Raw genomic sequence first — 23,721 nt, 5'->3', positions numbered from 1 at the left:
CACATATCAATCTTTTTCTTCTGTGTATCATCTCTAACTCGTAGAATTTTAGGAAAAGACAGTCTGTCCCTCCTTGAACCTTTCTTTTTCTTGTGAACACATTTTTGAATCATCCTCATTCATCTCTAACTTCAGTGGGTTTTGCTGGTTGTGATTTATGACAGGTTTTTCCCTTTGCTATTGAAAGATATTGTCAGTTAACATAAATAACGTAAACAAGACTTTAATATCAACAGTTTGAAAATGATGTTTAGTTAAGAGAGATATTTATTATACGAAGAAGTGTCTAATCATTGAGACACACCCAACTGTTTTGGTTTGTATAACTTTAAGTGATTTAATAACAAAAACATTTTCTTTAAGTGATTTTGGTCTAAATATTATCTTTTGTGTGTGTTTGTGTCATAGATCCAGGGCTCCATCCGTCCACATGCCATCATCATCCTGCCGAACAGCGCCGGGACGGAGGTTCTGGTTTGTTACGAAGACGAGGGCGTCTACATCGACACCTACGGCCGCATCACCAAGGATACGGTGCTGCAGTGGGGGGAGATGCCTGCGTCTGTCGGTGAGTTTCAATCGTACATCATTACATTATGAAACATACTCTTCAGTTACAGCTGGATGTGTTTTTGGTGGTTTGCCTTCTGAATAACGGACTTCAGATCAGCAGCTGCCCTGAGCGCTGAGAGCCGACCCTGAACCAGTTTCTGTGAGGACAGATTTGGGACACATGGGCTAAAAATAAGATGCAAATGATTCTGTGTGTATTGGTGTGTCTGCTTACACGGAATGACTCATATACACACTAGGTTCAGGCGATATGTTAAAGCTCTCCAACTATCCACCGTCAGGCCAACAATCGGCAACTGCTGATTAAGCAGACAGAGTACAAAGAGATGAATTGCCCAATAAAAAACACCCGTCAATCAGTGTCATTGATGGTCCGCTACAAGTGATCTGCCATTTCTTTCTTTGAGACCGTTCCTGTGCAGCCAAAAATGTATGACCATATTAATCTTACATTACTTTACCTTACATGACATTTTATTCAACATACTTCACATCCACTTCAATACCATAGACATGCCAACAGCAGCAGTTTGGGATCCAGTATCTTGCTAAACTTCCTGTTTCGTTACCAACTCCAGTCCAGTTGGTGCCGTATGCATCTCTCGCTTGTTTGCCATGAATAAGACGAAAAGTAAGGAGGTGTTTTGGAGAGACTTTGTGTGATTTTAACAACATGAATACAATTTGTCTTGCAATGAATACAAAGACAGCCAAATGGCGTTTGACTCGTGGAAAGCAACTTAACGGGAAATGTGGAACGGTAACAGTTTTTGTGTGGAACGCTAGACATAGTTAGACCCTCAATTGTTAAACATGCTTCCTGTTTCTCTCTCTCTTTGTCTCCAGCCTACCTCCAGTCCAACCAAGTGATGGGCTGGGGAGAAAAAGCCATAGAGCTGAGGTCGGCGAACACTGGGAACCTGGAAGGGGTCTTCATGCACAAAAAGGCCCAAAAACTCAAGTTCCTGTGTGAGAGGAACGACAAGGTACGGAGTTCAACTCTATCTAGATATTTACTTTTCAGGCTTTAATCTGCAACACAGTAAGACATGCAATATCTTAAACTTGTTACTTAACTTCTAACGCTGCGGCTCTCTCGTGTCGCAGGTGTTCTTTGCCTCAGTGCAGTCAGGAGGCAGTAGTCAGATTTACTTCATGACTCTGGGACAGAACTCGCTGTTCAGCTGGTAACGACTGGACCTGTAACGCTGGGATCAACTGGTGATGTCTTCATTGTTCTGGTGATGCCTTTTTTATTTTGGTGGCAACTCATCTCCATGGATAGTTACACCATACAAAGATCAGCAAAATAGTCTTGGAGCCATCTTTCTATTTTGTCTTGTGAATGGTGAGTTGATCCTAACTCCGGCTGATGCGAGCACTGAAGGAATCCATCGCTCCATCCTCCAATACTGAAGCTTGAATTGGCTGCTGCCTAACAAACGCGCTTTAGTTCACTACCCCCCCATATACGGAAGCATTACAAGGTACAACTAGCAACTTTAGCATCTGTGAAGTGAAGAGCACAAAAAATATTGTTCCCTGGAGTTTTTCCTTGAAGGATCGCATGAATCAATTTACCTGGAAGCAAAACAACCGGCTTGATTTTGTAGTGACGTCTAATGAATACCAGACCATCATGTATTTCTCCTGGATCATTAAGCCATTTTCCCGTTTCTCTAAAGGCCTCCGTCATATCAGTTACTCCGCTTACCATTTGTACATATCAGCTGTTTGCTCCTACTAACTTTAACAACATCTAGCTGTGTAATTGGATCCAAACTTGTTTTGTTTTTTATCTGATGAAGTCATGGATATTTATCTTGTCTTCTATTGTGATGTCCAGCTGTCAACATGTGATAAAAATGGATTAAACTGCAAGAACACAAGTCCTTCATCACTCCATGGATATCACCATTCAAAGACTAAATTGGGACCAAAATTCGGACAAAGTTGGACAACTACAATGATTCCAAATGTTGTCGATACTGCTTGCCATTTTTACCTCAGTCAAAAACAAATTTCACCAGGATTACAGAAGAGCTACTGGCCCAATTTTCATGAAACTTGGTGAAAGGCATGTGACAAGGAAGAACATCTTTAAACATGTAAAGGATCCGATACAAAAAGGGCGGATACACACATTATGTTTAACTTGGGAAAGGTCAGCGCCCTTCTAATTTACCTAAAAAAAAATCTTTCATCAAATCCCAGGTCGATGAACCAATGCGGTTCTAATACCTTAGCAGTATTATTTATCAAGGCCTTCACTGATGTTTTCTTCATTACGGCCAAACAAATTAGTCCCGAATCTGTGATTTCCATATCCTTTTATTAGACAGTATTATATTATGCACCACCAACTGATATATTATTGATGGCATTTTCCTTTTCTTTTGTCTGAGGTGAAAGTAAGTCAGTAACCAACCCACACAGCATAGATTCAATCATTGAAGTTGAACTGAATATTTAAATATTCAGGATCAAATTACTGTTATGACGACGTAGGTCAATAACTTTTGGTTGTGTTCTGTTGCCAAAAAGAGCAGATTTATCTTTTTTTTTAGATACAACATTTATTACTGCGCTCATATTAACCTGTCGCATGCAATCGTATTCAATGGTTAATTGGCAGCATCACAACACAATGAATTACATTTATATAACCAAAACAAGAACATTTCCACCATTTTTTAAGATAATGAAATCATAAAATGTAATGGCAGACATTGGTGTTCTTGGAAACCACAGGAGAAGCTTCAAATGTATTAGAGAAGACACCTGGTAGAGCCCTAATACTTTACCCACTGTGCACCAAAACGATGCAGCTATTTTTTCATAAACCCAATACAGTTTCTCATCTGTCTACACATTCCGTCCACCAGTCATGGACCATATCATCTTAGCTTCATTATTCCAAAATAAGGACCTAAATAGCCTTGTACTCTACACAAGTAAATACAAAACTATTCCACAATAACAGGCCATTTTTGTTTTGTTTTTGTACAGCGTAGGGTGTATATATTCTTGTAAGATACACTTTTTTTCTAAATATTTTATAATTGACAAGCCATCTTCATGTATGTGTACAGAATTATGATCAGGCTTATGAATGTTATTTCCACACTCTTTTGAAAGTTCAGGAGCCACTGACAGTGAACGTGAAGGCTCTTGGTCAAAGATCAAATGTTATGTCTCGTGAATTTTGTTTTGCTGTAGTATATCCTTCTTTTGAAATGATTTTGGGATGAAAGTGGAGACATTTAAAGCCATTCTGTAGTCAGTACTGAAGAAATAGCTGAGGCTTTGGATCAGTATTTCTTACACTATCCAACATGGGACACACGCCTGTTTTTGATGGGTTACTTTGAGATGTTTTCGTTGAGCCTGGATCCAATGAGCTGGGCCTGTAGTGTAGGTTTTTTTTCTTTGTTTCCTTGATTTATCTGTCATTTACACAATGAAACACCAAAGATGAGGGCTTTGAGATACCGAACAAATCCCAACTGACTATTTGGTGTTAAGAGATGATCTATGATTTAAAGGTTAGCGATAGGCAAATGTTATTATATACTGTAAAAAAGACCAATCAGACGTCTGGAGGCCGGAAGAACCTCCCCGAAAAGAAGTGTCTCTTGCTAATCCAACAGAATTATATGCAATTTAAATGTTGTACTTTCCATTAAATAGAAACCTTATACTGTATGTCTGCTTTAGTGCTGAAGAAATAATTGGTGTTACCTTGAAATGTGAATTCGTAAATTGTCCATGTTTAATATACCCTCCTTCGTCTGACTTTGCTCAAATGGCTAACTTTGTTATTCTTATACTCTATATTATATTTACTTTTGAATGTTGAGGCTATCACAAATGTTTTATATTCGTTGAGTTTTCTTTATGGACTTGATATAAATATTGCAGCTGGTTCTGTGAGAATATTTTAAACTGGAAAATGAACTTTCTGATAAAGACTGTATCATTGCTAAGTTCTTACCAAAATGCATACAGGTAGCTGGGCCGCTGGACCAGATAGCTAGCTAACATGGCTACAGTACATGGAAATACAGGAGTTCTGAACTAATCCAAACAGAATTGCTAACTAACATGTTTAACCTTTCAGGGCCAAGCTAGCTAGCGACAGTAGATTTAGCTAACTTTGCTAGCTAACAGCTAATTAGCTTAGATAGTAGAGAGGGTATCTCTTCATACACAGTTACTTAAGTGCGCAGTTTCCACATGAGATTAAAAAAAATGCACAAAACTATATTTCTCACACTATAATTCAAATTATAGCAAGTAAGAAGAGTTTTCGGACTGGCCTTCGTGTGGTGCTAGTGATCACGTGTCCGAATGACACTTCCCAGTCTTTTGTTTAAACTCTCTAATTCTTTCCCAGCAAACTTTGTGAGGAATTTGTTAGAGATCATTTGCTTTTCAAAGCAATAATGTACATTTTTGAGGACCATTGGTTTATCATTGTTATGCAATCATATAACCATGACAGATTTTATCAGATGGGTTTTAATTTGGCTAATGTATGAATTCAGTCGAGTAGAAAGTGATACTTGGAAGTTAATAAATTGCAAAGACAGGTTACCATCCTTATATTGTAAAGTTTTAGCTCTGTATGAACGTTACATTGTTTGACTTTGAAAGCATTTTTTAGTAATAATCTCTGTTTGGTTTCACCAAAAAGACATTACTTTTCATGTTTTCATATCATCATGCTTTATCTGCATGGCTCTTCACCCTTCTTTAAAAAAAAACTTTTCTGCAACAGGCTATCCAGAGTCAGTGTCACAGCTAATCTATTTGTCTCCTAAAGTTACAGGAGACACAATGAGGACATTTTAGTGGACTATTGGAAAACCAACTTCTCTGTCTTCTCCTTCACCTTTTCCCCCTGTGAACATTTGAGTCAAGCTGCACGAATGAGATATAGCTCAGTGACTCCCGCCTACACCTTCCACTGGTGGAGATGATGTTCCAGGTTCGCTGTGACTCACATCTCCGACTCTCCCACTTACTCTTTTTCTCTCATTTTGGCAGCGTTTCTGCTCTCAGCGCTGCCTTTTATTCCCTCTGTATCTCACGCTAACGTCTGTCATCATTCTCTAGCTTTTCCTTTTTCTCCTTCTCTCATGTCAAGTGTAAATCCACACCCACCATTAGTCAATGGTTACACCAGCTCAAGCAAAGCTGTAGAGACATTTCAGTATACTGGAGGGATAAAGGATGTGTCCTATTTCTTATTAATTAGAGGAAGAATACGTTGTTTCTGCTATCTGCTGCACTGTTCTTTTCAGGCCTTGTGTACAAGCTTAGCAGATAAAGAAAGTGTGTGTGTGTGTGTGTGTGTGTGTGTGTGTGTGTGTGTGTGGGAGGGTGTGATGTAGATGGCAACAGGTGTTCAGTAAGCAGGAATTCCCCTGGGGAAGGAAAGACAGTGAATGGAAGTAGATGGCTTGAGTCAGGTGTCAGCTAACAGAAGGAAAATGGATGTAGCTTTTTAGATGCATGTTTTGCGGTTGCCTCCTTGGCATAAAGAGCTCAATCTCAGAAAACTTGTAAAAATGTGATGAAAGCATTATTACCGCCGCCATACCATTCGGTTATAGGTTGGGTTTTTCACTTCTCTGCAGGATTAGGGAAAGAGTACTTACCAGATTTCCATGAGACTTGGTGGAAGAGAGTAGCATGGGGTGAAGAAAAACCCATGACATTTTGGAGCAGATCGAAATCCTGGGGAGGATACACACATTTATTTTGTATTTTCCTTACTACTCGTGATCGGACTATCGCAAAGGCCAAGACCAACCTGCTTAGGCCAATGCACTCCAAAATGTCATGTATACTTCCTTTTCCGGTGCTACACCTTTCCACTCAATTGGGCCAGCATAATGTTCTGTTTTGCGGCAGTAAAACGGGGCCAACATTTCAAGGAGGTGCCACACTGTACATGTGGATTGAGAATTTGAAGTTATCGTGGGTTATGATGAGTAGGAGGAAGAGGAAGTAAGGATATGAAGGAGAGAGACTAATTATACACTTTTTAGGTGTGGATTTATGTCTTATTTGTTTCCATTGGCCAAATTGCTCTCTCTGATAGAACCAGTCCTTGGTTATATATGCTAATATATTATAGGAATGGTGGACAAACTCTGTAACGTTTTCAAAATAGAAACAGCTTGCATCATGGAGTTATATATGTCAGTTGACACAGGACAGCTGTGTTTCTTGTAAATTGTAAAGTCTAAAGAATCCAAATATTATATAGATATATATTTAAGAATATACATTCCCCTTAACCATTTCATTTTGTTTCCGTTCAAACCTTTTTTTATTTGTTTGCACTGGAACTTTGTTTGATGCATTATACACTGTAACTCCTGCTTTGAGATCAAACTTGTGTTTCCATGTAAAGACGCAACAGACAGACAACAATAAATATATTAAATTGTGTGACATCGTCAATTATTTTTCTGTCTCTACATCTTACTTCAACTCTGACTCATCAGAAACCTTCATTCACTTCTGATGCACATGCAGTTTAGTCTTTGAACACATGGCATCTGTCTTTTATTAACAAGTTTGTTAAACATTTAAGACATAACATTCTATTAAGATACCGACTATTGTACAATGTAATGTCTAATCTTGGTTTTGATAATTATCCTTTGGGTTTTGTATTGAGGGAATTCAGAGGAGGCTATTCAAGGATTATGTATTGTCTTGCCACACAGGGTTTCACGGTGAAATGCAGTTGTTTCTACACTGACAAAACTGGATAGAACAGGAAGTACTAGCAGCGCAATTTCTGTAGTGCATTTTATTTATTTGAACATTGCTCACCTCAACACAGGACCAATTGGCTGCTGCCCTGTATGCAGCACAGACATCTCAGAATAAGAGTCTTAAGCATTTAAATGTCCCTGGAAGTGCCTTGATTTTCAAAATAAAAGCTATCGGATGGTAACAGGTGCTTATGGCAGGTTTATGGTGTGCTGAAAACTTTCAAACTAACATCAGGTTGAGTTTCTATCTGTCTTATTAACCTTTTTTGTTTGTTGCTTTCTAATTATTTTAATGTACTTTTTATTCATTGACATATTGCCAGGGTTGAGCAACTTCTTTTCAGGAAAAGCATTTTCTAGTTGCTATTTCGTCATGTGTTCTCTGGAGTAATACTTCAGTGTGTAATGCAGCACTAACTAAATTGGTCTCTGCCTTAATTGGGGCTAGGTCAAGCTCCGGGTCAGGCTTGGGTTAAGGTCAGGGTTAGGCAAGCATAATTTAAGAGAAGGACGAAGCACTGAATGAAATGGTTGCCAAACCCTAGAGAACACTGAATTTGCTATGGACATTGTTACCTTCTACTACAGCCTCATGGTTCTGTCTGTGTGCTTCTCTATGTTTAAGATTTGCTCTCTTTCAGGCTCTGTGTCTCTCTTCCTCTCTCTCATTTACAGAGGTGTCATCTCATGTATCCACTGAAGACTCACTGGCACCAGGCGCAGGTTTCCTGGCTCCTGGCTCACACTCTTGGATTAAGTATGGTCAACGAGCCTCCGGGTGCCACACATAGCCAAACTTTTTTCTATGAAATAGTCGAAAACATATTTGTTGTTATTCCCTCAAGAACAAAAAGTCTGACGGACGATCAGTCTGTCTTTAACAGTTCTCCCTGGTTGGTTATGATCGATATTAGCAAACATTAGCTAACACGTGAACAAACATACTCTGAAGAAAGCGCACTATAATTGGAGCCAATGGTATAACATTTGAACAACCTGTCTTCTAAATGGGCACAGTGTAATGTATTTACATTTAATTTAATTTGACTAGATACCTAGATAGGCTATTTGCACAGCTAAAAAAGCATGTATAGGATTACCATTATAAGTAAGCTAGGGCTTTTGCTAATGTAAGTTGATATAAGCTTATTTTGATCCGTTTGACTTTTCGTGAACACTCTCTTGCTAGCTCTAGTAAGAGTAATTGAATAAAAAATACAGAACTAGACGAAGTGGTCTTAAAAAAAGTTCATTTTCTCCTGATTTATCCGAAAGATCAGTATTAATCTATGTATACTTTCTCTTCTCTAATCGGAGTTATAGTCTCAGTCATTCAGTAGTCTCCTAAAGAGGCATGGCTGTGGTGAACCCATACAGTCACAGAAAACTGAATTTCAGAGCTGCATCTTTTCTGTTAAATGTCCCAGAGATAAACCATTTAGATTTAAACCTGTCGCCTTTGGTTTGGAGTTCTGCCCTTCGATGTGTTTGTCAGTGTTGACGAACATTATACTCCGCTCTAAATTTGCCCCTTTAGTACTTCTCCGACTGAACTCCCCCCCAACCCCCCAGCCTCAGATTCCCTCCTTACCCCATTCCACCACCACAACCCCCCCTCAACACACACACATGTCCCTGTCTGTGTGTAGATGTGTGTGTCAGCTCGCCCAGAGTCAGGAGTGACCAATTCATGACTGGCAGGCACACAGTCACATAGCAAGTTAGCATCGGGATCAGTAACACTTCTGTTGGATCAATATATTTGTTGTAGTTTTTGAGCTGCTGGGGAAAGGCCAGGCAGGTAAGGAGAATGGTGCTTGGTTAAACGTGTTTACAGGTGGGAAGTGCTGTGAGTTTAAGATGCATTTGGGCCTTTTTTGCTTCATATCAACACTATCACATTGAGATCTATACAGTCTAGGCTGAAGACACCTGTCTAAATCAGCTTGCACACCAAATATTTTGTATTTCTTACACAAATCTTCGGAAAAAGTTCACATTTTAGCAGCATGAAAATTCCCCAATGGCACGTCCTGTGTCAAGGTTCAGACGTAGCTCGTGATAGATACTGCTCTGGTAAACAAATAATCAAATGTTGTAATTCACTTGGTCGAGGGCCATAAGGTCCCTCATACTGCATGTTATTGATACTGGTGAATGAGTCTGCAGTCAGAAAGAAGAGGACAGCTGGGATGATCGGTCTGGAGCTATATTTATATGCTGTGTCATGTGTCCTTTTACCGGAAAAAATCCATTGAGTGGAAGAAATGTTCAGAAATTCTGTTTAAGTAAAGCAGGAAATCTGAAATACGGTTAAAACTAGGATAACAGCTTTTCTGTCCACTAGATGGTGGGGTAGAGTGTTTTTCTAATGAGGTCAGCAGTATTTGGTGGAAGTTGGTCAAAACAAAGATTGAGACACTGGAAAAGAAAATCAGAAATGTGCTGAAAATCAATAAACGGATTTTGACAGAAAGCCTCACAATATGCTGGGGAAAAAGGGCTAATTGTAAATTTAAGATCACAACAATGTTTGATTGTGACTTAAGTATTGTGATAATATCTGATTATATGGCATCTGGCTATTCACATGGAGCGAATTAGTATTACTTTTTAGACTGTTAGAAATGTAAACCTATAATGGTATGTCTTCCAGCTTATTTCTATGTCTATCCATCTAGCCATTTAGTTATCCCTATTGCTTCTCTGTATTTGTGTTTCTATATGTAAATCTGTTACATCCTCTTGGGAGTTAAAGGGTACAAGTGAAAAAAGTATGTCATCTAAATTATCGCCAGCCGGGTGAGGCAACACAAGACATACCAGCAGAGCTGAGTGGGTGGTGGAGGGGAGGGGAGGGAGGAGGGGGTTCACCGTGGAAGCCTGGCATGCCTGTATGACGCAGAGTTCAGCTGCTGAGCCGTGATTGGTTGACGGAGAGATCAGGTGATCAGGTCTAGGCTAAATCGGTCCAAGCATGCAAATTCAGGAGTTAGGAGAATTGGAATGATGGAGGTGGAGGGTGAAGAGCGTTTTCATAATGATTCAACTGAGAAAGTTTAAAAATACACTTACATCAAGGAAGAGGGATTCCTTTCCTCCACACAAAGGTCTCTTTATTTACCTTAGAAATAACATTTAGAACTTCAATTAAAACTGCAGTAATAAAGCCAAAAGTGTGGCCTGTAGAGAAATCTTCTCTTCAGAATTGACACAAGAAGGTGAAGTTTAATGCAACCGCACACTGAATCAAACAGTACTTTATTGTATATTTTGCCCTAAGTGAGACCATAACTCACATCATGAATACATAAACACATCAATTACTATCATACTGTGTAAATGTTTACCAAAGTAATTATTCAAGTGACAAGTATGGTTGTTCATAGACTTTTATACAATAGGACATCTTTTTGCTACCAGTAGTCTTGCCCCCTGCGGGATATTAAAGACAATGCAGATTTGAGGCTTTTCCGCGTCGCTTTTATTTTAAGACATGGAGGTTTTCCATTGGTAGGACAAAACAATCTATCTAAAGACTAGATTGAAGTTACCAAGGCATCATTAAAGGGTTAGAAATATCAGTCTGTCCGTCACTTTGGTCCAGACTCCAGGTCGAACAAATATTTGCCCGCCTTAAAACATTTCTGAACACATTTGTGCTAACCCATGTTAGCATACTGACATTAGCCTTTAGCTCATATCACAACTGTGTCTCAGCACAGCTTCACAGAGCAGCTAGCATGGCTGCAGGTGTTCAGTGTTGTTGTGAAAGGCGGGTAGAGTTTTATATGTATGTCATACTAGGTAATGAAGTGCTTATATTAAAACATATCTGGCAGTTCAATGTTTACTGGTACTACTAGGGACCTCCACTTTTCGTTAGCTTGTTGCACATGTGTAAATGAAGACTTTTTCTTTAAAGGATGCATCATTTCAAATTATATCAAAATGACAAATGTTTATTACATATACTTTCAAATACATTCCTAATTTAGTCAGTCATGGGTCAGCTTAACATGGGGACCCTTCAAATGTGTCTAAGGGCAATACATAAAGGAGTAATGAAGTTAATCAACAGATGAATATTTAATGAATATTGACGTGCATAAATCTGCCTTCACTGGAAAACAGTTGCTCATTGTGCATGCATGTCCTTCTGGCTGTAGTTTGTTCTCTACATAAAAGCTTCCTGCAGTTTCTAATTGTATTGCTCCATAGGTTTATTTTTGATCAAAGAAGAGTGCACATATGTCATAAATGCTCACTGCTATATTTCAACACTCATCCAGCTCTGCTGCTAGAATATGCTGCACTGCTGCTGTGCTAAATCTGTCCTCATCTGAGAGCAGCCGGGGGCTGGAGGACCCACTTTGCCATATGCAGGGTTGGAATTACACAGTGGGTGGTTTGTTTAAATTTAACAAGGTGGGTTGTGGGTAGGCGTTGGTGTAGAGTTCCTCCTTTTTCCCACCTAAAGCTTGACTTCATCGACCATAATATCTCAGAAACTGTCTGTAGAATTCAGGAAATGTTAGACATTAGAAAAGACTCAATTAAAGTACCTCGAAAGTGTACTGTATGCACAATAGGCTGATTTTGTATGGAATTGATTACAGAAACCAAAATAATTCAGGCAAGAGGCTATTTCTATGGCAACAGCCGACATGAATCATCCTGCAGTGTTTTCCTCAATCTCACCATAATCCTCCATCAACACTGTCAGATCCGGAACAATATATTGTGTATACACAGTAGAAACTGAATGATGATGTTCCCCAGTGTGACTCATCCTGATCTTCTCTACTGACACCAGGTGGCTCTGCATTCAGAAAGAGTTACAACTTGGAAGTGCAGACACTGTTTCCCATACAGATGAACATTGTTGGTAAAAATATTCTCCGTCTTTACTGATATAAAGTTATGGGCCCTAGATCAAAAAAGTAAACTGCAATAGCAGAACATCTGCTCATTTATGCAGGACGGATTGGTTTTGCGCCAGCACCAGCAGAGAGAATACCTTAGAATGTAAACTGAAGTCAAAAACAATCCATTAAAATCGTGGAATTTGTGTACGGAAGCCCTAAGAGGCAAATGAAAAAAATATATATTTGAGTAATCTTTTTTCTAAGTCTTATTTCGTATTTTTTATATTCATGTTTTTCCTGGGTTAATGAGATAGGAACAGGTGAAAAACTGTTTTGCCAAGTCAAACATAAACGTTTTTTTATTATTATTAGCAAGATAAGATATTAGCAAAAGTTTTCCTCCCATGTATTTCTTAATTTTTTAACAGTATAATGTTCCTTTCAATAACAAGATATACCCTCTATTAACGAGCACAGGGGAATCGAAGTAAACATTGATGCTTTGAGTCCGGTTCACAGCATGGGGTAGTGGTGCACTTCAGCCTCTTCTGGTCAGAAAAGGTATTACAACAACAAACATTGGATCGTGACAAAATGGTCCTGGCAAAATCTTTTTTTACCTGTTCCTAAATCATTAACACGAGAGAAAACACTTTGGATCAGAGTTATAAATAATCCACCAGACTGTTTTCTCACTGCCTCTCAGGGCTTCTGTATAACACTCATAGAACAGAGCATTAAGGTCCTGCTCATTTGAAACCAGTTCTAAAATTAGTCGACATATTTGCAGATGATATTGTGAAAAACTATTAAATATACCCACCATTGCAAATATAAACCCTGCAGTCTATGATGGGAAATATTCCTGGTGTAAATCTGTTAGTACAATGTGTTTCTTAAATTATATGAAGATCCAAAAGCAGCCCGCTGCTTCACACCAGTTCAGGTCACTGGTGGAGTGTATTGGGTCAGTCAGGGACCAGAGCTACTTTGATCCCTGCAGGAGAGAGGCTGGGCTAGACTAGTATTATTGTTCTTTTTATAAATGAACATTTATTTTTATCATAAATTAATAGTTATTAATATTAATGGTCAGGGATTTTTTTTAAATGTGTAATAAATGACTCTGAATTTGGATGAGGGCTATTGTAAGTAAAAACAAATATTAAAGTAACCATTTACAAGGAAATCACTGCAATATTATTTGAGATCAAAGGGGAATAATATTTTTTTTTAATCTGTTTTTTGTTTATTAAGTCAAGAAACCCCTTCGCTTCCATGCACCATTGTAACATTCTTTTTTTTCTTAGAAATGTAATGTCTCTTGCTCGGTAATGTACGAGTCTTCCTTTTAAATTGACCTCTTTAATGTAAATAAATACATTTAGAGGTTTTTTTTCTTGGACTATAAAACACGCAGCAGCAAAAAATAAATAAATCCAGGGTCCCTGATAGCTCAGTGGTTAGAGCTGTTTAGTAAACCGGTTCAAATCCCGAGCGGGCGAACATTTTAGGCAATGTCCTCTCCTCTGTCCCTTTCACCTCTATACATTTCCAATAATGTTCCTCTGGTCCAAAAATACCTTAAAAAATATATCCTAATTATGTGATCATTAACCTGGTTTTCTCTTTTTTCGGCATGAAGAAAGACATTTTAACCAGAAAACGTTATAAACTGGAAGCATGGAACGATTGAGTTGCAATATGGGAAATATAGGATCCAATGTTTTTGGAGCTATACGAAAGACTAAGTCAGAAATAAATGAAATGACTTTACTTTGATTTGATATTATAAAGATTGCATGCTTGTTTTGTTTGTCGTTAAAGCTGTCCTCCACTTCCTGCTTGTCTCTGTCATCATTTGCCTGCCAGGCAACAGATTAGAGGTGAGGTTTGAATGTAGATTGTTGCCGCTGCCGTAAATCCTTGGTTATGTAACCGAGAGACAATTGATACGAGGGCTTCAGCAGCAGCTGTTGTTTTATCAACAGGAGGCTTTAACCAAAGAACACACACATGGTGACGTACACGTGGATATTGAACATGCTGTGACTATTTCCTTCTCAATCTGAGATCTTCTCTTTCAGACAGTCTATGTTTATGTAGGTGTTATACAGTAAAATGGACAGATAAAGAGCTAAAACTCCAATGAGCGTTGGGATAAGAGAGTATGAAAGAGTTTAACCCGCCACTGTTTGTCTGTAAGTGTCTTGTTAATGGAGACAGAGATTTATCTCAGGTCAGAGAGTCTCTGCAATGCTCAGAGGTGCCACAGTTTAATTTAGCCTGGAAACCTGAACCCCAGCCTCCTCTGTCAGCTCCTTCTCTGGGCCCAGAGCCACCAAGAGCAGCAGGCTTGGGTCTGTGGGGGTCTAAATGGTGTGTTTGAAATGAAAGATTTTCTACAATAACCCATACTATAGCTACACAAAGCGAGACCATGATGGTCAGAATCAGTGTTCCGTTACAGAGCAAGTTATGCATGTGTTGGGCCGGGGATACAAGAGTACCCAGTGTCAGAGGCAGGATCTGTTGCATAATGCACAGTTAAAATGTTGGTTCACACACTAAGGACCAGGAAGTTCACATAACCGAGATATTCTAGGTGTGCATGTGTGTTTAAGTGCACCTGTATATACATTAGTGCATCCTCTGTGTGTGTTTGCCAATGACTCCCATAAGGACTTGACAGTTTGAGGGTGCAAGCGACAGGCAGCAGTGTCAACAGGTTGCAGTTTTACATGTGATTTTCATTTTGTATTGATCGAAAAATGACTAGGTTTAGGTAAGAGAACAATTCTGTCAAGTTAAAGTAATGGTTAAGCTTAATATGATGATGTTTTTAAAGTTGCGAATATGAGGGAAATTAGGTATGTTAAATAAGTGAAATATGTTACATAATATGTAAGTAGGTGATGTAAGTTGCGTACGTCACGGTAGTTAGGTGTTACACACGTCTTGTACGTAATATGTATGGCATGTGCAGGTCATTGCATACACAGAGGACATTTAAAAACAGTCCGTTTATTTTTTGTAGTCAACTGTTCATGAGATTTCTCTCAAGTTTAAAGATCATATACATTTTTAAATGTTGAAATGCAGGCTGGATACTTAGTTTTTTCTACATATGCATATGCTGTATTGCTGAACAAATGATTTGAATATAAGACAGCTACTGTATTTGTTGAAACAGTTGTAATATGCTGTTCCTGTCCCTCTTCTTCATACAAAAAGCCTTCTTTGGTTCTGTAATTCAACTTTACACACTGTTTAATTTAACTTACATTCTGCCTATTCAACTAAGTATTTAAGAAGGAACAGACTGTGTTGACAGCAGGATTTCTGTGTCCGCCACAGATGCTTGTGTTTGGTGAATATTTTTAGTACTATGTGAATTAAATAAATAATGAAAACGTTCGATGTATTTCTGCTGGCTTTAGGACTTTTTCCACTTGGTGGGTAGTAAAAACCTACACAGGAAAAACAGATGAGAATAGCAAAAAGGTGCTGAGATTTATGCTTCTGAATGCATTGATTTCTGGAACAAAAAGGTAGTTTAAGACAAATACAGGGATTCATATCAGCCTTATTACATAGCTGCTACAGAATAAACAACGGGAACGCCGCCATTCCTCAGACTGTTAGTTCCCCGTTAACCATGAAGTCCACAATCACGCACCATGTTCAGTTTATTTTGCACAGCATGTTACAGTGGGGCAAAAAAGTATTTAGTCAGCCACCAATTGTGCAAGTTCTCCCATTTAAAAAGATGAGAGATGCCTGTAATGTTCATCATAGGTATACCTCAACTATGAGAGACAGAATGAGAAAAAAAATCCAGAAATCACATTGTAGGATTTTTAAAGAATTTATTTTCAAATGATTGTGGAAAATAAGTATTTGGTCAATAACAAAAGTTCATCTCAATACTTTGTTATATACCCTTTGTTGGCAGTGACAGAGGTCAAATGTTTTCTGTAAGTCTTCACAAGGTTTTCACACACTGTTGCTGGTATTTTGGCCCATTCCTCCATGCAGATCTCCTCTAAAGCGGTGATGTTTTGGGGCTGTCGCTGGGCAACACAGACTTTCAACTCCCTCCAAAGATTTTCTATGGGGTTGAGATCTGGAGACTGGCTAGGCCACTCCAGGACCTTGAAATGCTTCTTACGAAGCCACTCCTTCGTTGCCCTGGCGGTGTGTTTGGGATCATTGTCATGCTGAAAGACCCAGCCACGCTTCACCTTCAGTGCCCTTGCTGATGGAAGAAGGTTTTCACTCAAAATCTCACGATACATGGCCCCATTCATTCTTTCCTTTACACGGATCAGTCGTCCTGGTCCCTTTGCAGAAAAACAGCCCCAAAGCATGATGTTTCCACCCCCATGCTTCACAGTAGGTATGGTGTTCTTTGGATGCAACTCTGCATTCTTTCTCCTCCAAACACGACGAGTTGAGTTTTTACCAAAAAGTTCTATTTTGGTTTCATCTGACCATATGACATTCTCCCAATCCTCTTCTGGATCATACAAATGCCCTCTAGCAAACTTCAGATGGGCCTGGACATGTACTGGCTTAAGCAGGGGGACACGTCTGGAACTGCAGGATTTAAGTCCCTGGCGGCGTAGTGTGTTACTGATGGTAGCCTCTGTTACTTTGGTCCCAGCTCTCTGCAGGTCATTCACTAGGTCCCTGCCGTGTGGTTCTGGGATTTTTGCTCACCGTTCTTGTGATCATTTTGACCCCACGGGGTGAGATCTTGCGTGGAGCCCCAGATCGAGGGAGATTAGCAGTGGTCTTGTATGTCTTCCATTTTCTAATAATTGCTCCCACAGTTGATTTCTTCACACCAAGCTGCTTACCTATTGCAGATTCAGTTTTCCCAGCCTGGTGCAGGTCTACAATTTTGTCTCTGGTCTCCTTTGACAGCTCTTTGGTCTTGGCCATAGTGGAGTTTGGAGTATGACTGTTTGAGGTTGTGGACAGGTGTCTTTTATACTGATAACGAGTTCAAAAAGGTGCCATTAATACAGGTAACGAGTGGAGGACAGAGGAGCCTCTTAAAGAAGAAGTTACAGGTCTGTGAGAGCCAGAAATCTTGCTTGTTTGTAGGTGACCAAATACTTATTTTACCAAGGAATTTACCAATTAATTCTTTAAAAATCCTACAATGTGATTTCCTGGTGATTTTCCTCATTCTGTCTCTCATAGTTGAAGTGTAGCTATGATAAAAATTACAGGCATCTCTCATCTTTTTAAATGGGAGAACTTGCACAATTGGTGGCTGACTAAATACTTTTTTGCCCCACTGTATGTGCTTTTTTGTGATTCCTAGAGTTTTGCTTACCATGGATCACACTCATAAAGAAAAGCTCGATCAGAATCTCAAATCATTCTAATCAAGCCCTTTTCTGTTTCTCAATCATTGTATTTGGATGTTCTGCCAATCAGAAAGGACCTACTCCAACTCTTTTGATTTGCTTCAGCATTGGAAACATTCTGGCAGGTTGAGGGAGTGTAAAGAATATTTGTGTTTGTTTGCTCAGGGTTAAATGATCCTTAATGTTGCAATCATTTTTCTCTTTTGTTGTTATAATTTAAAATCATTTTCTGTGCACGCTCTGATGTGAAGCACCGGTATAAATCTGTTACGAGTATTCAGAAACAGTCCTATGAAGCAGGCAATTGTCAATCTTAGTGATCAGCAGACACAGGTTCTACTACGCTGCGATAAAAGCTGGAATGAAATGGTAGGAGAGTATAACATGTCTGCTTTTGTCTTTGTAGAGACTAAAACAACGTCTGTCACTGCCTCCTGGAACGCCTGAAACATGGCTCAGTAAGTTACATAACACACAAACATACAGAGTTTATGACAAGAGCTATAGTTTTGTAAAACGAATCACTCACACACTGGCAGATTCGTTATTGATTTTAAAAACTCTATCAACAAGTGAATGCTCAGGAAAACCATAAAAATACCCAGATGATAATTCTGTAATCATTGCTAATGTGTCTCATGTCCCTGTGTGTGACTTTAGCCTCCAGGGTGTGCAGAAGAAGACCAGCACCATGTCCCTGACCATCTCCTCTTCCTCCTCTGCCACCTCTTCCTCTCGAGAGCTCTCCTCCTCCTCTTCCGCCCTGCTCGCTCAGAAACACTCCGGCCTGGTGCAGCCGCTGCTTGTCAGCCCTCCGACCGTAAATCCCCTAATTTAATAGACATGACAAAGTTTAGATTCAACCCGTACTGTAGATTTGACAGTAACTGTACATATTGTTGGAGTAACTGTTTTACCACTAAGCTAATAAATGATAAGACTATTAATCTAATTCAATATATGTATATTTTTCATTCCCAGACTCAGAGTCCCATCTTCAATCAGCAGTACCCAGGGACTGGAGAGGCCCCTACTTTTGTTAAAGTAAGACACATTGTTTATCCTACTCGCATATATACGGTATACAAATACTATGGTCTAAAAAATACTGAACTACAAGTAAAAGTCCTGATTCCCAAATGTTACTGAAAGAAAAGTACTCAACCTGGAAAATGACCCATTTTATAATGCTATAAAGTAAATAAATATTATCATATACATTTGGCTGACTCTTTTGTCCAAAGCGACTTACAATAAGTGTAAAAACCATAGAGATTCAAACTCCGAACAACAAACATACTTCAAGTATCGAAAGTTAAAGTACATGTTATGCTGAATGGATTTTTCACAGTATTATATTATTATAGTTTAGATTTTTTGAAACATGCAAGTCCTTTTTTAGTGTTATAATGTGTTAATGTCAGCAAAACTCAGATACACATTTAGATAAAATACTGTGTAGATTAGTACTGCATCATACCATATCAGCATATCATGTGTTTTTAAATGTAGTGGAGTAGAAGTATTAAGTACCATTAAAAGGAAACACTCAAGTTCATTTCAAATAAAAATAAAATGACTTAAGTTCAAAGTGAGTAAATGTACTTAGTTAGTTTCCACCACGGCTCTCTTTGCAGCCATAAGGCATTGACCTGTAGTGTTTTGATCAAAGTGTAGTTGTTTTGAGTCTCTGTTTGTCTCTTGTAGTCGTTTTCTGTTTATTTTTTGTCATTTTGAGTCTCCTCCTGGTTGATATGTGTCTCTTTTAAGAGACATTTTGTATGTTAATACAATATGGTGGCCTGACACACTTGGTAAACTGTACGTCTTAAACGAAAGATTACTGATTCAATTTCCTCCTTTAAGTCTTTCTCTTTCCTGTCCTCTTTTCCATTTCTCCACCTCTGCCTCCGTCGTCCTGCACTCTGCAGGGCCTCCATGATATGTCCACAGTGAATGGGCAGCTGGTGGTCATGGAGTGCAGACTGAGGGGAACTCCACCTCTGCAGGTCATGTGGTACAGGGAGGACGAGCAAGTACTGGACTCGGATGATTTCAGGATACTGCGCAAGAGTGAGTGTGTGTTTGGCATTGGGCTGGGGTCATATGACCTGGACATGAGCCATAAATTGGACTTTCAATGTGTGTTACACAAACCAAATCAAAACAAACGGACACATTATACACTTTTGTTAAATGGATACATGAATATCCTATTTAAAACATGAGGTAGTGGTGCAACCTCTTGTGGCTAAGATAGTTATTACAACAACAAACACCTTGCAAAAAAGAGACTGACTAAAAATCACCAACATTTCTAAGGTTATAAACAAAACAGAAAATAAGAATTTAGATCACACATGGAAAATGGATAAACAGAGATTTATTTTCTGACTTACCTCTCAGGGCTTTGTAATTGCTCAAATCTGTTTTGAGTACAGTAGGGTTTACATCCGGATGGCTGGTAGAGTGTGATTTGAATTGCCTTTGCATAAGTTTACTATTTCTCATATAAATATATTAGCAATCTCTAACTATGGTATTTTATGTGGAACAAAAAACTGCAACATTCTATAGCAACTTACTCCATGGCAGCATGAATTTAAATAGGGTCAAGAGCTGACTAGAAATAGAAATAACTTTTCTTTCTCCTTGTTTTCCCAGAAGCCAGCTCTGCATCAGTGCCAGGTAAGTACAGAATTATACAATAAAGACTTTTACAAAACATATATTGTTTGTTCTTACGTTGCTCTCAACATTTTTTCACTAAAGTAGTTTTTTGTAATTCTTTCGACTCTTCGGTACCCCAATAATCACTTACTGACTTTTTTTGTTGAAAGGCTTTACCTCTGTCCAGGAGGTCAGTATATGGTAAAAAATAAATATAAGCATAGACCATTTAAGAAATGTGACATTATATTGTAATATGTTTCTGTAATTAGCTTTTTTTTTTAATTATTGGGTTTATTATTTTTACTTTTTCATGACACCATAACGTTACATTTAGCTGAAGCTTTTATCCAGAAATGAGTGGCTTTTACAGGAAGAGGTGATTTACAGTGACTGCCACCGGCACAACCCTGACGGGAGTTAAAAGTGACATGCATAAATTCTTGAAGGAATGAGATTGTATCTATATACAGTGATCTATAGACAAAGTGCAGATTTAATCCTGCTTGGACACGAAAGTTAAAGACTTTATTGAATAAAAAATGGTCCCTGTTCTGTTGTTACCCTCCACAGAGGAGCTGTGCACACTGGTGATCACAGAGGCCTTTCCAGAAGACTCCGGCATTTTTAAATGTGTCGTAATCAACCCCTTCGGCACGGTCTCCTGCTCTGCAATCTTAGAAGTTTACAATGGTAAGAAAGTCACTTAATATAGCACCATAAATCATATAATACAACTTCACCTGTTGATCTGTGTTAAACAAATACAAATGATTAGTCATCTCTTACTTTGCAGACCTGGAGGAGCAGCTGGAGGTGGAGGCTGCTAATCAGCAGGTAGCAGTTTCTCTCCGACAGGAACAGGAAGCCATGTTTCATCAGGAAACTTCCTCCTTCGGAGAGAACAGCGACGGCTTTCCATCAGAACTTCCTGACTCAATGACCCTCCCCCCACCTGAGTGGCCTGAAAGCCCGCTAGAAGATAACTTCCCAGATGCAGAGTGAGTAGATGGTACACACACATGCACACTAAACACACTGCACTTAGGTCAATATCAGTAATTCAGCATTGGTAAACATTATTTAACACTCACCTCCACGTCATGCAAACATAGTCCATTTTAAATCAATTTCCTTTTTATGGCACGTATCATACTGAGCGTGTTATTGGAGTTTATCAGATCGGACATCTCGGGGGGGGATATATTGGTCAAACTTTCAGAATGAGAACGACAATACATTCAAAATTGTATAGGGTGGAATTATTATGAATATATTTGACTTGAAACATCTTACATTAGCAAATTGGAAGTTCAACTTTGCTCTTAACTTAACTCTTTACATTTTCAAAATGCGTAATTGAAAAATAAAATGTGCAATCTCATTTTTTTACCTTATGCCTGGCCTTATACTCCTCTGTCTATTATGTACTTGCATTACAATTAATTGAGTAGAAAAAACACTTTAAAATTCAAAGGATCAATTGTAGTGACTTTTTTACATTGTAGTGGGTCATTCATTAGCTCCATTTCAGTCTTTGTAAAGAGTTGTAGTTCCAGTTTACATCCAGAAGAGGCCGCTGTTATCAATATAATATATTACCACGGTACCGTGTTCAAGTTCCATTGCTTGCTGTCTGTCTGTCTGCCTGCCTGTCTGTCTGTCTGCCTGCCTGCCTGCCTGTCTGTCTGCCTGCCTGTCTGCCTGCCTGTCTGTCTGTCAGTCTGTCTGTCTGTCTTCCTATATTCCTTTTTTTTCTCCTTATCGAGACTTAATTAGTGGTAGCCTACCAAGAGAGAATTTAAGGAAAACATATTAGGATACTTTTAGGTCTAAAACTGAGAACAAAGACTGCAGCTTTTGAAAAGGGCTTGTACTAATAGGGGTGCTGAGGTTAATTAGATGTAGTTTTGATGACGTTGCTCTGCTTTTGGGAAATTGAGCCAATCAGCTATACCCTCGCGGACCTGTCTCACACACCCTCGTGAGCGCCCAGTGTCACCTGTTGCGGTCCAGCCTCCCTGCAGGACGGAGTTTGGGTTCCCCTCAGAAGGGAAAGTCCAATTCTTCTCAGTGAGTAATAAACTTTAAGGAAAGTGCTGCAGAAACGTTAAACTAGGTAAGAAAATATCCGCTTTGTCTTTGAACAGTGTTACTGGCTGCTTTGTTACCTGCCGCCCGGATTGTAACTATTTGTTGCTGCATTTGTTACCTCTGTAACGTATCTCTGCATTGACGTTAATTCTTTGAACATGCTGGTTTACACGACTTGTCTATATAATAGAAACGTAATGCTATGTCGTCCTGAAAAGGTCACACTATGTTTAGAGAGCACTTGGATAGAGGACTTTAGTCTATTTTTGGGCTTTGTGTCATCTGGCTCCGGGCTCCTTCGCACATGCATGGAGGAAAACTGTCAGCAAGCAAATACTTTAAATGAAGATAACCGACGTTAAACGTGCAGTGAAAAGTATCCTTAAAATATATATAATAATATATTTAAATTCGTGGTAAAAATGCAGCTATGTGTGAAAGTAAACTCGACGCCTGTTGTAACCAAGGTGCAGGTAAACTTTAGGGGATATCTTATACACACATTATTAAACCAGTGGTTAAGAACTATTCAGACTTTAGACTTTAGACTACTCAATTGTTATAATGGTATGTTACAAATGAAAGTACTGCGTTTAAAACCTTACTTACATTAAAGGACAAAAGTATGGGCATCAAATGATAACAAGGTACCAAAAGTACTCTTTTAGCCTCATGACCCATTTCAGAATCTCATATCTAAATTACTAAATGTGTCTATCACAGAATATGTGTGGAGCTAATTTTATTTTATTTTGTATAATTTTTTTAACTTATAATGATATTTCAATATTTATTTATTTTCAGATTTATATTTTGTATTAGGTAGTATTCTGAATATGAAAAGTAAAAAAAATAAACAGTATAATAAATCTACGGTAGTAAAAAGTATAATACTGACTTCCAAACTGCAGTGGCTTAGAAGAATAAAGTAGCATAAAATGAAATGATCCAAAGTACAAGCCCTTTAGTACATTTTGAAGTGACATGATATAAACTGTCACTTTCCTGGGAGTCCTTCTGCTTCAGGGAAACACTTAGGGAAGCACCAAACCCCGGGTCTGTATTCTGTTGGGGACTTGCTCATGCATACTTGAGCCAAGTGGTACCTTAGTTTGGGCTATGAGCTCATCTGTAAAGCGGCGATATGGTCTGCGTGTCCTTCAGACTCAACCCTTTGCTACTAGGCACACAAAAGAGCTCATATTGATGGAAAGGTTGTACACAACCCAGATTAATATTTTTAAATGTGAGGAAAATAACCCAAAGCATAGAGTGTTGCTCAGTTGATCCTAAACACGGAAATTAATTATCAGTTTTGCACTCCCGGGTTCCTTCGTCTCA

The 23,721-nt window shown here is 38.8% G+C and overlaps 2 protein-coding genes across 6 annotated transcripts in view; both read left to right on the top strand.

Moving 5' to 3' along the window:
• si:zfos-2326c3.2 (mitogen-activated protein kinase kinase kinase kinase 4) overlaps positions 1-7,035 on the top strand; it is an 80,087-nt gene extending 73,052 nt beyond the window's left edge. For all 4 annotated transcript variants that reach the window (XM_063875788.1, XM_063875786.1, XM_063875787.1 and 1 more), the window contains 3 exons: positions 409-568; positions 1,420-1,559; positions 1,681-7,035. In XM_063875788.1, the coding sequence (XP_063731858.1) occupies positions 409-568; positions 1,420-1,559; positions 1,681-1,764 (384 nt within the window). In that variant the 3' untranslated portion in view covers positions 1,765-7,035. The remainder of the gene's footprint in view (positions 1-408; positions 569-1,419; positions 1,560-1,680) is intronic.
• A 2,072-nt stretch (positions 7,036-9,107) lies between these two features.
• Positions 9,108-23,721, top strand: part of myot (myotilin) — a 30,320-nt gene continuing 15,706 nt past the window's right edge. For both annotated transcript variants that reach the window (XM_063876351.1, XM_063876350.1), the window contains exons 1-8: positions 9,108-9,168; positions 18,023-18,074; positions 18,277-18,436; positions 18,598-18,660; positions 19,548-19,689; positions 20,281-20,304; positions 20,860-20,979; positions 21,083-21,287. In XM_063876351.1, coding sequence (XP_063732421.1) covers positions 18,067-18,074; positions 18,277-18,436; positions 18,598-18,660; positions 19,548-19,689; positions 20,281-20,304; positions 20,860-20,979; positions 21,083-21,287 — 722 coding nt within the window. In that variant the 5' untranslated portion in view covers positions 9,108-9,168; positions 18,023-18,066. The remainder of the gene's footprint in view (positions 9,169-18,022; positions 18,075-18,276; positions 18,437-18,597; positions 18,661-19,547; positions 19,690-20,280; positions 20,305-20,859; positions 20,980-21,082; positions 21,288-23,721) is intronic.

This window comes from Eleginops maclovinus, chromosome 23, assembly GCF_036324505.1.
Source record: "Eleginops maclovinus isolate JMC-PN-2008 ecotype Puerto Natales chromosome 23, JC_Emac_rtc_rv5, whole genome shotgun sequence".
Taxonomy (NCBI): Eukaryota; Metazoa; Chordata; class Actinopteri; order Perciformes; family Eleginopidae; genus Eleginops; species Eleginops maclovinus.
The sequence above is the reverse complement of the archived record's forward strand: the minus strand, read 5'-3'. Positions and strand labels throughout refer to the sequence as shown.